General features: G+C 39.1%; 1 protein-coding gene across 1 annotated transcript in view; it reads right to left on the bottom strand.

The window, feature by feature from the left end:
* Positions 1-15060, bottom strand: part of RCBTB1 (RCC1 and BTB domain containing protein 1) — a 51643-nt gene that overhangs the window by 29423 nt on the left and 7160 nt on the right. Inside the window, exons 2-4 of the mRNA XM_077752648.1 lie at positions 5649-5724; positions 5370-5539; positions 4409-4559 (exon numbers count right to left, since the gene is read on the bottom strand). Of these exons, the coding sequence (XP_077608774.1) occupies positions 4409-4559; positions 5370-5495 (277 nt within the window). The 5' untranslated portion in view covers positions 5496-5539; positions 5649-5724. The remainder of the gene's footprint in view (positions 1-4408; positions 4560-5369; positions 5540-5648; positions 5725-15060) is intronic.

Below are 15060 nucleotides of genomic sequence, written 5' to 3'. Positions count from 1 at the left end.
CAGAAACAACTAATTTTATAAGTAACCTATTTAATGTTACTTTAGAGGACAAAAAAGAAATCCACAAGCCCTAGGTCTGTATGTAAAGCAATAATACTAAATGAATATAGATCTTCAGAACAGTCACCAGATGGGACAAGATTTTATTTTTTAAAGGTGCCACATGCACCTCATTTGTATGTGTCTGGGGTCCTGGAAGCCTGACTACCCTACATGCCCCTACAGATGGACCGTGAGACTTCTCTGGAGGCTCTAGCAGGGAGCACAGCTACCTGTATACCCTTGACTGAAGAAAGGTCCTCCTCTATCGGGGAAGATCATCCTCTTCCACCGAGTGCCAGCTTCGGGAGGGACACACATGGAGAAGGGAGGAAGGGGACGCCCGCCTACCCAGCCACATCAGCCGTATCAACCCTAGAGATCAATGTGGTGACAGACGTCACTGCCAGATCACCCTCACATCCTAGATTTTCAGTTTAATAACGTAGTATTCATCAAAACATTCCTAAAATGTCTTTTAGAAGAGCACACAAGTCAGTAAAACATAGAGAATTGAACATGTTTTTATCTTTATTCTCTCCCCAAAATCCTACTGAAATGATAGTGAGGAGAATTAAAAAAAAAAAAAAAGGCATAACCAGTTGAGGACAAAAATAACAATAAAGAAGAAAATACAACTGGAGAGAGATCAACAAAATTCTGGAAGAAGGAAAGCAGGTGGATATGGTAACATGGCCGACCAGAGAAGGTGACAGGTACATCTGCAAAAGGAGAAGCCAATCACAGCCCTGGAAACTCAGGAAGACCCAGGGGCTGGGGGGAAGCAGGCACCAGGGAGATGGTGTTAAGGGCCAGTGTAACTAAGAACAAAAGCAGTCAGACCCTAAACCCTCGTCCTCCTCCTGTGGGGTCAGGACGCGTGTACAAGACAAGAGACCTACAGCACTTACTTACTATGAATTTCTTTCTATAACTGCACTATAGCCCAACTTCTCCCTTTGCCCAAACCTCCTTCCCTCCCTTCTCCCACATGACAGGACAAAGAAAATGAGCTAGGAGAATAATCTAAAGAGGCCTTGAAGACAGCTGTAAGACACCATAGTGAGGAAAGGAGAAGGGGAAGTCCGATACTAAATAGTGAGATCCCTGCCCTTCCTGTGCATGGAAAGCTGACAAAAACCCATATCCTGATCAGGGATCTGGAAGATTCCACCCTCCAGAAGCTCATATACTGACACTGGGAGTGACACTGGGAGCATTCCTAATGAAGCAGTTATTATTTCCCTAAAGTGAAGCTCAGTACTTGACAAGCCGCACCCACGAATCCAGTATTCTCAGCATGTAGATCAGTGCCTGCATCTCACCTGTGGACAGATACCCAAGGATCACAAATTTAAAAATTTTTTTCCTAATGTTTATTTATTTTTTGCAAGAAAGACAGAGCGCAAGTGGGGGAGGATAGAGAAAAAGGAAACACAGAATCCAAACAGGCTCCAGGCTCTGAGCTGTCAGCACAGAGCCCAATGCGATGCTCAAATCCACGAACCGTGAGATCATGACCTGAGCCAAAGTCAGACACTTAACCAACTGAGCCACCCAGGCGCCCCATAAAGAAACCCTCTAACAAAGAAAGCCAGAGACCAAAAGAAAAGAGAAAGAAGCAATATGGGAGGGGAAAAAAAAGAAAGCAGAGAAGAGAGGGTGACTTGAAAGTAACCTACGCCAGCCTCAAAGAAGATAGTGAGGCCATGAAGCACGGAGAGGAAGCTCTAGAAAGGCACATCTGGAGAACAAGAAAGAGAATGGGGAAATGTAACAACAGAAATGTGAAAATGTGACAGAAGAGGTGTAAGATAGATAAAGCTGAAGAAATTTTCCAAAAAGTAGACTGGAGAAAAAATATAAGAAACTTAAGAGGGTCAGTTCAGAACCTTATAACTTCCTTTTAAGAAAAATTCCAAACAGAAGAGAACAGAGAAAACAAAGAAGGGAAATTACCCAGGTAGTATGACAAGAAAATATTCTAGAAATGAAGGAATTTCCAGATTGAAGAGTCAACAGAATGATCAATACAATAAATTAAAAATTATCCACACCAGAGTACATAACCATGATTTTTTCCAGAAAACTGGGAAGAAGGAAAAAAGGTTCCAAAGAGGAAAAAAACAGTCATATGCAAAAATAGCCAAAGCCAGAATGGCATCAGAATCTCAAAAGCAACCCTGAAACTCAAGAGGCTCAATGACTTCAAAATTTTGAGGAAATAGGATTTTCAATCAGGGATTTTAAGCCCAGCCAAACCACCGAGCAATCTGCATGAGTAAAATGAAGACATGTTACAAGAGTGTCTCAAAGATTTCTCTCACACCCTCTTCCTTGGGAAGCTGCCAGAGATAATGTTTCACTCAAATAAAGGTATAATCCCAAGAGGAAGACACGGGACACAAGAAATAGGGATCCAGAAAGGATAAAGGTGAAGGGACTTCCAGAGATGATGGTAAATGAAGTTCTAGGCTGACAGCCATGCAGCAGGCCCACAGTGACCAGTTCCACTGGGACACGGGGACAGAGGGCTCCAGAGCCATCAGGATGAGCTCAGATGTGCTGAGACGCAACACTGCTCTATGGACCAGTCTGGGCATAATGATAGACCTTTAGAAAAATAAGTGAATGAACCCCAGGAAAACAAACAGTGGTATAGAAAGGCGATGGCTCAGCTCTCAATCACATGTACAGAGTCCTAATAATGTAAATATTGATTGAACTAAAATGGGGATATCATTGTGTTGAAAGGATCAGCAGAGGAAAGGAAGGGGAAAGAAAGCTAACTTCTATCTGCCATTATAAAAAGTGGAAGGATAATATCTAAAACTGAAAATTCAGAAAGAACAGCTGTAAGCATGTTAAAAATTTGAGATTAAATATGAGAAGAAATATCCAAAGGAGATAAAAGTGGTTCCTTCTCAAGAACAGTTTCTAAGCTGAGGAGGGGTGAGGCAGATGTCATTCTGCGTTTTACTCACAGCCATATCCTAGTTGACGTTTAAAGTGTTCATTTATTTTAAAACTATTTGACTGTAGTACATATATAACATGCACAAATATATGTACTATATATACATCTGATAATGTAGAGCATGTTTAAAATATATAAAATGTATATCAAAATTAACAAAACTAAAAATATTCCAAGAATATCAGTTATTATATTTTTATTTTTGTTTTATATTTATGTTTATCTTTAGTTTAACAGTTAAGACGGTTATGATCTGGATTCTGAAAATAATTCTAAGAGTTGTAATTTCCTAAGGTCACCACTTTGAAGAAAACCAAGAATTTAAATGTGTATGTTTTAATGTGTTTGCTTTAAAAACCTGCCCAGTGTTTCACAGTCAGAAACCAATGACTAGTTAAAATTGATTATTTGTTAGGAAAAAAAATCAAACCATTAGGTCATAAAGGATGACAAGCAGAACCAGTCAGCAAAGTAGTAACCGCTTGAAAGAGCCAGTGTGATGCCAGAAAGCATGGTTACACAACATGGAAGTGAGATCATCACCTCATTAGCTCAATACCAGTTATATTCTCACTAGACAATCACTCTCAGATCTGGATCTCACAGCTTGAGACAGATGCAGACAACTTGGAGTGCATTCAGATAGGAGTTAAAGACAATTAAAAAGGTCAGTACGGAGACCTCTGGCAACACCCAAGGAAGCTGTGATTCCTCAGTCTGGAAATGGAAAGCAGAGAGAAAAACAAGCAGAAAACTTCCCCACAAAAAGCAGACAGCCTCTGCTAGAGAGACCACAAGAATTAATGTGCTTAAAATACAAAGGGAAGAATGTAGGTTATATATAATCTATTTCCAGAGAGTTCTGGTTGTCCACAGTGCAGATAAATTACCAAAGAAGAAATGTAGACTCTCCTTCGTCAGTGATCTTGGGGAAGCAGAGATTAAAACGAAAAGAATCTATCCTCCTCTCTTTCCGTATGGCACACACATGAATGACAGGGAATAAACTAAGATTTCTTAACTTTGAGATTCAGGAACTACACATTCAAAGGAAAACCAGCATTATGTTGTCTTTATAAAAATGTACCAAGTAAAACCTGAAAGTTGCCTTGCTACCATAAATCCACTGAAAAACTAGGCTGACGGACCACTTCGTCTGCTATATCTAACCTCCCACAAGTTTACATAAGTATTCTAACGTTTGCCTGATGTGCTAGCAGTACTCTGTTCCAGAGTTAGCTTGAAGTGTTTAGCTTTTATCAGTTTGGTATGGTTCTCAGAAATTAAGAAATAAACCATTCGAGATTATTTCATACAGCCCCACCTCCCCTTAGATTAGAATCAATGTTTGATTTCCCACAAACTGAAAAGCTGACGTTGTTCCCTCTTTACCTTCAGTGCTGAGAAGAACATGTGGTCCACTCCCATAACTAAGGCTTTTAATCTTCTTTCCACATAAGGCTTCCAGCTTTTTGGGTACAAGTGTACTCTGGTTATCTCCAGTTCCTAGACAGTTACTATAGTTCAGTCCAAATACAAAGACCTAGAAAACAAACAGTTTTGTCTAAGTCACTTGGCCTAAAGTTACACAAAGGCTCCCTTCTCCACTCTGAAAATAAGACACACTCAAGTTCAGGGTGACAGCTCAGTAGGTAGAAGAGACCGATCAAATTAAGAAAAATTCAACCTCTGCTGACATTACTTAAGTTTTAGAATGTTTTATACTACTCTATAAAATTCAGAGTAGTAACCGGTAGAGGAGTATTAAATCAAGAAACGCAAGAAGAGAGAAATTAGAGGCGCCTGGGTGGCTCAGTCGGTTAAGCAAGCGTCTGACTTCGGCTCAGGTCATGATCTCACAGTTCGTGGGTTCGAGCCCCGCATCAGGCTCTGTGCTCACAGGTAGCCTGTTTCAGATTGTGTGTCTCCCTCTCTCTCTGACCCTCCCCTGCTCACACTGTCTCTCTCTCTCTCTCTCTCAGAAATAAATAAAAAACATTAAAAAAATTTTTAAAAAGAGAGAAATTATATCAAAGATATGGACTTCTTTTTATCCACAACCTTTTCAGAAGACAAGGAGGCAGGCCTTCCTGGATACAGCTGGGTACTGGTAGGAGAAAAGACTGGAAAGAAAGGTAAGGGCCAAGGGGATAAAGAACCAAAAAACATACCAGGGAAAGTGAAATGAACGTGTCTATGGATCTTCCACTGAAATATTTCAAAACACAGATTGATAGGAATAAGCCTGCATCCTGTTAAAATCTACTGGCCACAGCCTTTTCTTGGTCTTCCAGCTGTACACTTTTAAAGCTCACCGCCTAAAATTACACTCTGGGTTTTGAGAGATTCTTACCTCATCATTGTCAGTAACATACAGTGCTTCATTGGCTGAAGTGCCAAAGACACATGCTTTCCGAATGGATGCAATTTCTTGAGGGGAGAGCAGAGTGAAGATTGGCCACTTTCCTACATCCACCATGACTCTGGCTTCAAGTAATTCCTATATATAAGTCGACATCTCTGCTACAACAAAACAGATAACAAAGAAGAATCAACCACTATACTAACTTTAAAAAAAAAAAAAAAGACAATAAATGGAAACAAAAGCTAATTCCAAAAAAAATCTATCTACCTTTGATTAAATGGATCACTCACTTTCCCCAGCAACCTGTCCAATCCCTCCTCCACGGTCAAACCTGGGCCTTTCCCTGCAACGAAGAGGAACAACTTCCTAGGACCAGTTGTTTGTCTTGCCCACTTAAAGTCGGTGCTTATCTGTTACATTCATGCTTATTTGCAACCAGATAGCAGAAAATTGAGAGAAACCATGCTAACTGGATAAAACCAGGGTCTCTCATCAGGAATTTTTTCCTTAGAATATTGAGATAAAGTTAAAGGTTACAATACCAGTTTGTCTAAGACAGCGAATTCTTGCCTGAGAGAGAGTGAGTGTATGCACACACGTGAATGTTCTACAAATCAAAATCATTATCTCTACCTCCCCACTCTCCCACCAACACCCCCAGTTACACTCAAAGACCCCCCCCCCATCTGTTGTAGAAAATCACTGCCACACCAAGCCACTGCTGAATGATTGGAATGGGACATCCCTCACTAAGTCTAGAGTGGCAAAAATATTAAGAAGCACGAGACTAAGATATACTGAAAGAAACGTTAAGTATTATATTCTGATCCTAATTTCTATGATTACGTTTTCTATATAATTACAGATTACATTTCATTTCATAATGAAAAAAGTTATTATATGAACAAAGGAAGACAATTCACCCTAATCTTGGTTTTCAAACTAATGACTATTGCCTTCATGCAAGCAGCAATTACCTTAAATAGTATCCTATAAAACGTAGACATACATACGTTTCCATAAAATTCTAAACTTGACCTGTTTAAAGTATTTTACACAAAGAATCCTTGTCATGGCCCCACTTTCTTCTAGGCTTAAAAAGTACATCTAGAAATTCCAGGGAGGTACACAGTCACAAAACCCTACCATGCCAAGTGAGTTTCCATTCTGGCTCTCACCTCTGGAAACTGAAATACAACTAAACAGTTTATAAATACAACCAGGGTTTCCTAATGAGGGACAGAACTCTTCTTCCTTCCTACTCACTCTCTTCTCAGATCTCTAAAAGCAGCCAAGAGAACCAGGCTCAAGACCAAGGTGTTCCAGGCTCTGGCACCTCTGATAGCACCTAGAGACAGAGCCTTGGACTTAGGTATACATAATCAAGGCCTCAGTTTCCACCATCCAGGGAGATTTTTCACATCAGCACCAACCTGGATGACAAGGACCAGATAACTGCTATGCCCCAAGAGTCACACACATATTCAATAAGCATTTAACACTAACAGGACAGGCTAATCCCCACCATTACATACCCAGACTCCTAGAATATTTGAATGTTCTGAAACGTGTGTGTGTGCGCGCACGCACACGCATGTACATGTGTGGTGGTGGGAACAGGTAAAAGATCTGGGGAAGGGCAAAAAAAACAAATATACAGGGGTGCCTGCCTGACTCGGTTGAGTGTTCAATTCTTGATTTTGGCTTGGGTCACCATCTCCTGGTTTGTGGGTTCAAGCACCGTGTTGGGCTCTGCACGGATAGCTAGGAGCCTGCTTGGGATTCTCTCTCTCTCTCAAAAAATAAATAAATAAATAAAAGCTAATAGGCATGTTGAAAAAATTTGTTTCAACTGATATAAAGTGGTAAAGGAAAGTAAGTTTCCCTACCATCCCTCTCTGACCCTCTCCTCAAAGGCAACCACTGTTAACAGTTGTTTCTAATTCCTTCCAGGGATAGTGTATGCTTACAAAATCATTATACATATGTATGTGTTGAAGTCTTTTTTTCCCTTCTTAACAGTACATCTTGAAAATCATTCTACATTAGCACATGCAGACTTACTTTATTTCTTTTCAATGGTACTATATAACATTCTATTACATCAACTTAATTTACCTGCTTCTACTGAGAGACTGTTTAGGTCACTGCTAGTCTTTTACTAACATAAACAATACTGCAATTATTGTCTATATATATTATTGCATACACATCTTTTTTTGATACATAAATTTATAAGATAAACTCCTAGGGGCACCTGGGTGGCTCAGTGAGTTACGTGTCTGACTTCAGCTCAGGTCATGATCTTGCCGTTTGGGAGTTTGAACTCTGGATTGAGCTCTGTGCTGACAGCTTGGAGCCTGGAGCCTGCTTCAGATTCTGTGTCTCCCTTTTTCTCTGCCCCTCCTCTGCTCACGCTGTGTATGTCTCTCTCTCTCTCTCTCTCTCTCTCAAAAATAAACATTAAAAAAATTGTAAGATAAACTCCTAAAAATGGAACTACTGAGTCAAGGTCTAATTGCTATTTTATCTTTAACAGCTATTTCAAATTGTCGTCTACTGAAGTAACTCACAATGTATGGCAGCACTTGGTTACCCATGTCCAGGAAGTAGCTGAGTCAGGGCCTGAAGTCATACAATCCAGAATTTGCAAGGGCACACTTTACCTCATGGTTAAGAACCTATGCATCATCCTTTTAGATAAAGTCCCTATTTTTTCTACTGGACTATTATTGTTCTTTGCTTTGTCCTTAATTTTTTGTGTTCTTTGTATGGCAAGATGATCGTCTTTTTTTTGAGACAGCGCAAGTGGGAGAGGGGCTGAGAGAGGAGACAGAGGTTCTGAAGCAAGCTCTGCACCGATCAGGCTGACTGCAGCAAGCGAGATGCCGTCCCCCCAACTCCCCCACCCCTGCAAGATCATAACCTGAGCTGGGATTGGATACTCAACCAACTGAGCCACCTAAGCACCCTGGGGATGATGATCTTAAATGCTCTTAAAAGTAACAAAAAAGAGGGGCGCCTGGGTGGCTTAGTCGGTTAAGCATCCGACTTTCGCTTAGGTCATGATCCCACGGTTTGTGGGTTCGAGCCCCACGTCGGGCTCTGTGCTGACTGCCAGCTCAGAGCCTGGAGCCTGTTTCAGTCCGTGACTCCCTCTCTCTCTGACCCTCCCCTGCTCACGCTGTCTCTCTCTCTCTCCTAGAAATAAATAAAACATTAAAAACAAAAAGAAGTAACAAAAAAGAGGCCTCTCTGCTGTGCCCAAATGGCCTGCCTTATGCCTCTTACAAAGCAGACAGGGAAAGGAGTCACCAGAAATGAAACAGTGTAAATGTCTATAAACAGACATATAAATTCTAAAAAAAAATCCAGAACTTTATTTTCCTAGACTATGAACCACATGAAAACAAGTTCTCAAAATTTGATATTGTATGTAATATAGAATTTTAAATAAATAGGGAAAGGAGGGAGGGAATTAAATGAGCCAAAAAATGTGATTCACCATATTTAAAAATGACAACACAAAAGGATATTACCATTCAAACTTCTATCAATTTCCTGACAACCATACAATTATTCTGAAGTCATTAATCAGGCACAGGCAACTCTGCCCCCAAGGGAATGGTAATCTACTGAAAAATGAGCCTTTCATAATGACAGTTTATTATATGAACAGAGTTTACCCACTGCTAAATTACTTGAGGTTTTATTTTACAAGATCTTTTCCCAAAGACTTGTAATTTAGAAGTTAATATAAAACCAGGTCATGTATCTTACACGTCCACACCTGTTATAAAAGCAGAAAGCATCACCAATAGCCTTGGCATAGTAGAAAGCATGGAGAATCCTGAGGCATGTGTTTTATTCCCAGGTTGGCTTTTAATCAGTGTGACATGCCACCTACCTTTCTGAGCCTGGGTTTCTCAAAAGTCTGTCCCATAAAATTCAATAATGTTATGTTCAAGATGCAATGAGCAAGCCACAGGGGATTTCTGAATACATGAGAGCATGCGCAGTAATGCTGCCCAAGCAAGCAAGTAAGTACTCCCAGCAACACAATCCCGTGAAATAATCAAAAGCAGGAAGGAAGAAACAAAGAGCTGCTGCAGACACTATGTTGGGCAGCTTTACACACACTATTTAAATTACTCTCCACAATAGTCTTATAAGGAGGAAAGGTCACAATCCATTCCTAGCAGATGAAGAATGAGGCTTAGAGGTGAAATGACTTTCCAAGGTCACAGAGCAGTAAGTGACATGGTCAGGACTCAACCCCCACCGCTCTGATACTTCTTACATCAGAGAACTTCAGTCCTGGCCCTTCAGTGTCTAAACTTCTTCAATATTACCTCCTTCTGACTTCACTTTGTCTAACAATGTATACCAGCATTTGTTTTTTAAAATGCTTCAAATACAAAAAGTACTCCCCCCACCCCTGCCAAAAAATGTTACCAATATGCATCTAGCTAGATTTGCCTGGTTAAACCTTGTGATTGTCACTCTTTCCTTGCTTCTTCCAAAAACCACTAAGAGGCAAGCCCAGGGGGAACAAATGCACTCCTGTCCTCAAAGAGCTCATAGGAGTGGATGAGCACAAGGTGCCTCTCTGGGCTGTGGCTGCTAAGGGACAAATTAAGTCTTCATTCGACAGTGCTCAATCTGGGCAGCTGAGGACATGAAGAGGGTATCCTCAGAATTCAGACAAGGTTCTCCAAGAGGTTTATGGAGGTATTAAAACTCAGGATGTGCTATATTCTGTATACAACAGATCAGCCCTGAACTTGGGCAGGGGGTTGATCTTGTACTAAGGCAGTATAATGTAAATGCAAATCCCATCAACATTTTCTAACTGACTCAAAATTACCACCATTATCATTACAATTAGATTGCTGCTGGGGAGATGTTTAATTTCTCCATTTTCCTGGGGATAATGGTTAAGAAAATTATAGGGATGCTTGGGTGGTTCAGTCAGTTAAGCGTCCGACTTCGGCTCAGGTCATGATCTCACGGTTCGTGGGTTCGAGGCCCTGCGTCGGGCTCTGTGCTGACGGCTAGCTCAGAGCCTGAAGCCTGCTTCGGATTCTGTATCTCCCTCTCTCTGACCCTCCCCTGCTCACACTGCCCCTCTCTCTCTCTCAGAAATAAATAAAACATTTAGAAAGAAAATCATACTAAAGATCATTCTACCAACTTCATATGTTTGGCCCTCTACCACAAAATTATAGTGTGTATTAATATAGTATGTTAATCCAAAAAGCTAGAACAGGTGGAATCACTAGAAATTAATCAGCATTTAATCTGTTATGAAATCAGTATCAGACATAAGACTGTTGTAGCTATCAATGACTCAGAAATATAAGGATCCAGGACACCTGGGTGGCGAGATTGGTTAAGTGTCTGACTCGCTCAGATCATAATCTCGCGGTTTGTAGGTTCAGGTCAGGCTCTCTGCTGTCAGTGGGGAGCTCATTTTAGATCTTGTCTCCCCCTTTCTCTGCCCCTCCCCCACACATGCTCTCCTTCTCTCTCTCTCAAAAATAAACATTAAAAAGAAAAGAAATGCAAGAATCTGTCACAAGGAGAGCAGTATTAGGACAGCTCTGATGTCTTATAACATCTACTAAATTTGCCTAAACATGAAGTAGTATTAACATTTGGTTCTAATTGGATGGATTTCACTTTAAAGAAATATAAATATAGTTCAATTACATTTCATGTAAATCATCACTCCAGAGGTTGTAAGATAATTTAAATGCTTCAAACAGTATTATGTGGAGTTATTCTATTAATGTACTAGAGGTACTACTAATAGGGAACAACCTTCAAAAGGCCTGCTCAACCTAGGCCATCCTGGATAGTCACATACTTTGCTAAGTATTCAACAGTAATTTAAGTATCTTAAGAAAGGTACACCAATGCTCTTCCCTCCATAGTACTAAGCATACCTTAAATGAAGCATCCCAAGGGAGATGCTAACAAAAAGCTAAACTATGAGTTTATTCCCAGGTTAAAAACAAAACAAAAACAAACAAAAACGCCCTGCAGAAAAACAAGTGTACCCTGTATGGCTTAACTATGTTAGAAGACAATATGTACTATATGATTACAATTTTTTAAAGTGTAAAACATACAGACAAAAGGATATACACACCAAATGTACCTCTCTGGAGAGATTAGAGGTGACATTTCTTTCTTTGAATATTTGTTCAAATATATCTCAAATTTCTATAACAAACATTTTGTGACCAAAAAATAAACAGTTATAATTGTAATGCTAACTATAACTAATTTTATAATTAAAATAGCTAAATTTGAATTATATTTACTCCTTAAACTGTTAAAGTTTAAACAAGAATTCTTGCCTTAACGCTAGGCTGGCAGAGTGCTGCAAACATGCAAAATGAATTATTAATATAAAATTACATGTAGAAAGTGGGAATGTAAAATGCTATAGCCAATGTTGAAAACATTATGTCAGTTCCTCAAAATTTAAAGACAGAATTACCATGTGGTCTAGCAATTCCACGTCTAGTATATACACAAAAGAACATTATTCACAATAGCCAAAAGGTGAAAAAGCCAAATATCTAGCAACAGATAAACAAAATGTGGTTGTCTACATACAATGGAATATTATTTAGCCTTGAAAAGAAATGATACATGCTGCCACAGGGATGAACCTTGAAGGCATCACCCTAAGTGAAACAAGCCAGACACAAAAGAACACAATTGTATGATTCCACTTACACAAGGTACCTAGCCTAGTCAAATTCATTAGAGACAGAAAGTAGAGTTAACAGCTGCCAGGAACAGGGGGAGAAGAGAATGGCGAGTTATTGTTTAATGGATCCAGAGTACCGGTTTGGGATGATGAAAAAGTTCTGTGGAGACAGTGGTAACAGCTGCACAATAATCTGAATGTATTTGTCACTAAACTGTACACTTAGAAATGGCTAAAATAAATTTTATGTATATTTTACCACAATTTTTAAAAATCAAATTATGATTTCATGGGTTTACAACAAACTTGCATTAATAAATTCACAGATGTATTTTTTTTAATATAAAAGCATTTCAGTCCTAAAAAATGTTTTTGGAAAAGTACAATCATAATTCATTAACTCTGTCTTGGTTAAGCAAGTTCAGATTAGAGAAATCCTGAATGAACATTTCTAAAAGATATATGGCCTTCCAGGATATACAGCAATTCAAACTAAACCAATTGTTATGACGACCAGTCCTCCCATGAGTTGACAATCATAAAAATGAGTTGTAATTAGCAGGTCAATTATATTAACCATCTCTGAAGTACTTCAATAAAACAATCTCTTTTCTTTCTGAAACATTTTTTCTGTCCACTATTTAGGAAGTACTTTCTTGTAAAAAGCATTGATATGTTCAGTCTCACTTATCACTCATTGTGCATTAATAGGTATATCAATGACTTTTTTGTTCTTATATGGAGATAAAGGAAGAGGAGAAGCACAGAAATGAGAAATGCAAGCAGAGGATGGAAAAGAGTTGTATACAATGCTCTCAAAGGATAATATGCCAACCCACTTGGATCTCCCTATTTCCTCTGGCACTTGAAAATATATCCTGTATTCCCATAGACTTTTTCTGTGTCCAGTGACACTGTAGATCAAATTCCCATTTCCTGGGATGGTTTTTCCTAGCAACCAGCACTGTCTCTCAGAGAGTTTGTGGAACGGAGAAGAAAAGGTTATTTTATTTTACACTCTGAAAGCAAATTTAGTCAAGAGGACAAACACAGACCTTCCAATTTTAGAAATCTACATTTAGAACTCGAAGACTAAAGGAGTAAAGTAGCAACCAATCTTTTGTTCCCTCTCAGAGCAAATTCATTTTCCCTTCCTCTAGGAACTCAGTGTTAAAGGAAGGTGGGGAATGTTTTGCTTTAGTGATATAGCAAAAATATATTTGAATACATTTACAAAATTAAAAAAACAGGCAATGGAGAAAACAGTAAGGAAAACTTTGTTTTTGATAATAAAATGCTCTCAATATTAAACAACACTAGAAGTTAGAATTATGACTTACAAGCATGTGGCCTCCACACAGATCTCTACCCTCGTTCCAACCAGAGGTGTTTGGCATAAAGGAGATGGATGCAACCAATGGGACCGTATATCTCAGAGCCTGTCTTCCGCTGATCTAAAAGCTTGCTGAGGAAAAGAGGTCAGAACAGTGTGAACAACCCTGCAGACTGGTGAGCACCAAGATTCTAACTCTTCCTGGTGTCATTCTTAGGGCATGGAGTGAGCTTATATCGTTCTTTAGTGTGGAAGCCGATATTCTCACCGTAAACATAAAAGACTCTGAAAGCTGAACCAATCTGTTTAAAAGTGGACAATATGTTCTTTAACATACAATATATAGCCTGGTGTAGACTATTTGAAACAGCTATTGTCAAATATGAAAAAATATTTGTTTAATTGCAAAAATATTTACTTCAGTTAAAGCACTTCCATGTACACTGAAGATCTCTAATAGGGTTTTTCTATTTTCAGGAGCTGGATGGGTAATTACTTGTTATCAGTTTAAAGCGCTAAGCTGCCTTATAATGGAAATTTATTTATATAGTTAACGAGCTACTGATAAAGTCTAAGATGCTTTACAAAATAAGCACTACTGTATGATAATGTAAACAAAACAACAGCATATATTACTTCTTCTGACAACAGCTCCACACATCAAGACGGCTGGGGGAATTATAAAGAGCAATATGTTCATGGTCCCTGCTTCTGAGGAGATTATGGTCTAATAGAAAGTCCAATCCTAGAAAGTAGAATACAAATACAAGTAGAGTAACTAACAATGGAATACAACATACAAATATATAGTCTCTGTGATACACGTTCATGTATACGTGGAAAAAAAATATGTGCACAAAGGTTACAACTATAGGAAAATTATATATCCCAGAAAACTGCTACATGAAATCCCAGAAATCAAATTCTTAGCATTCTAGCAGATAATAAAATGTAATAAGCAGTTCCTCAGTGAAGATCACTCAATTTCCTGCAGGAATGAGTGTTTTTCATAGATTTCTTCCCTACCAATGGAAGTTCCTGTTGGAACACAAAAGATTTAAGTGTGTAGCCATCTTTTTGTTTTTGAGTATTTTATTACAATGCTAGTAAGCCTTTCAAAAATAAGTTCTAAGGTTTTAGGTAAACTTTTGGGGTTCAGCTTTACAACTTGCCATGTCATACATCTATACTACAGCAAAAGAAATTCAAAAAGACCGTTCACGTTACAGAAGAGTCAAATGTTAACTCTCAACAATTTCTTCCATACTTAATTTTTTGTTCATTTAAAAGAGAGCGTGCACGTAAGTGGAGGAGAAGGGCAGAGAGCGCAGTGGAGGAGAAAGGCAGAGAGGCAAAGAGAGACAGAATCTTAAGCACGCTCCATGCTCAGCACAGAGTCCAATGTGGAGCTCAATCCCACGACACTGGGACCATGACCTGAACCGAAATTAAGAGTCAGACACTCAACCGACTGAGCCACCCAGGTGCCCCACTTCCATACTTATTCTGATGAGCTTATTGAAATTGAGCAGATGCTATGCCTCAGACTTAGACACCAAAAGTATTTTCTAGGTCCAGACGAGCATCTAAGACAGACTCAGCCTCAAATTTTTAGAAATAAG

The sequence above is a fragment of the Crocuta crocuta genome, unplaced genomic scaffold (assembly GCF_008692635.1).
Source record: "Crocuta crocuta isolate KB4526 unplaced genomic scaffold, BGI_CrCroc_1.0 scaffold190, whole genome shotgun sequence".
NCBI lineage: Eukaryota > Metazoa > Chordata > Mammalia > Carnivora > Hyaenidae > Crocuta > Crocuta crocuta.
This window is presented reverse-complemented; position numbering and strand designations above follow the sequence as displayed.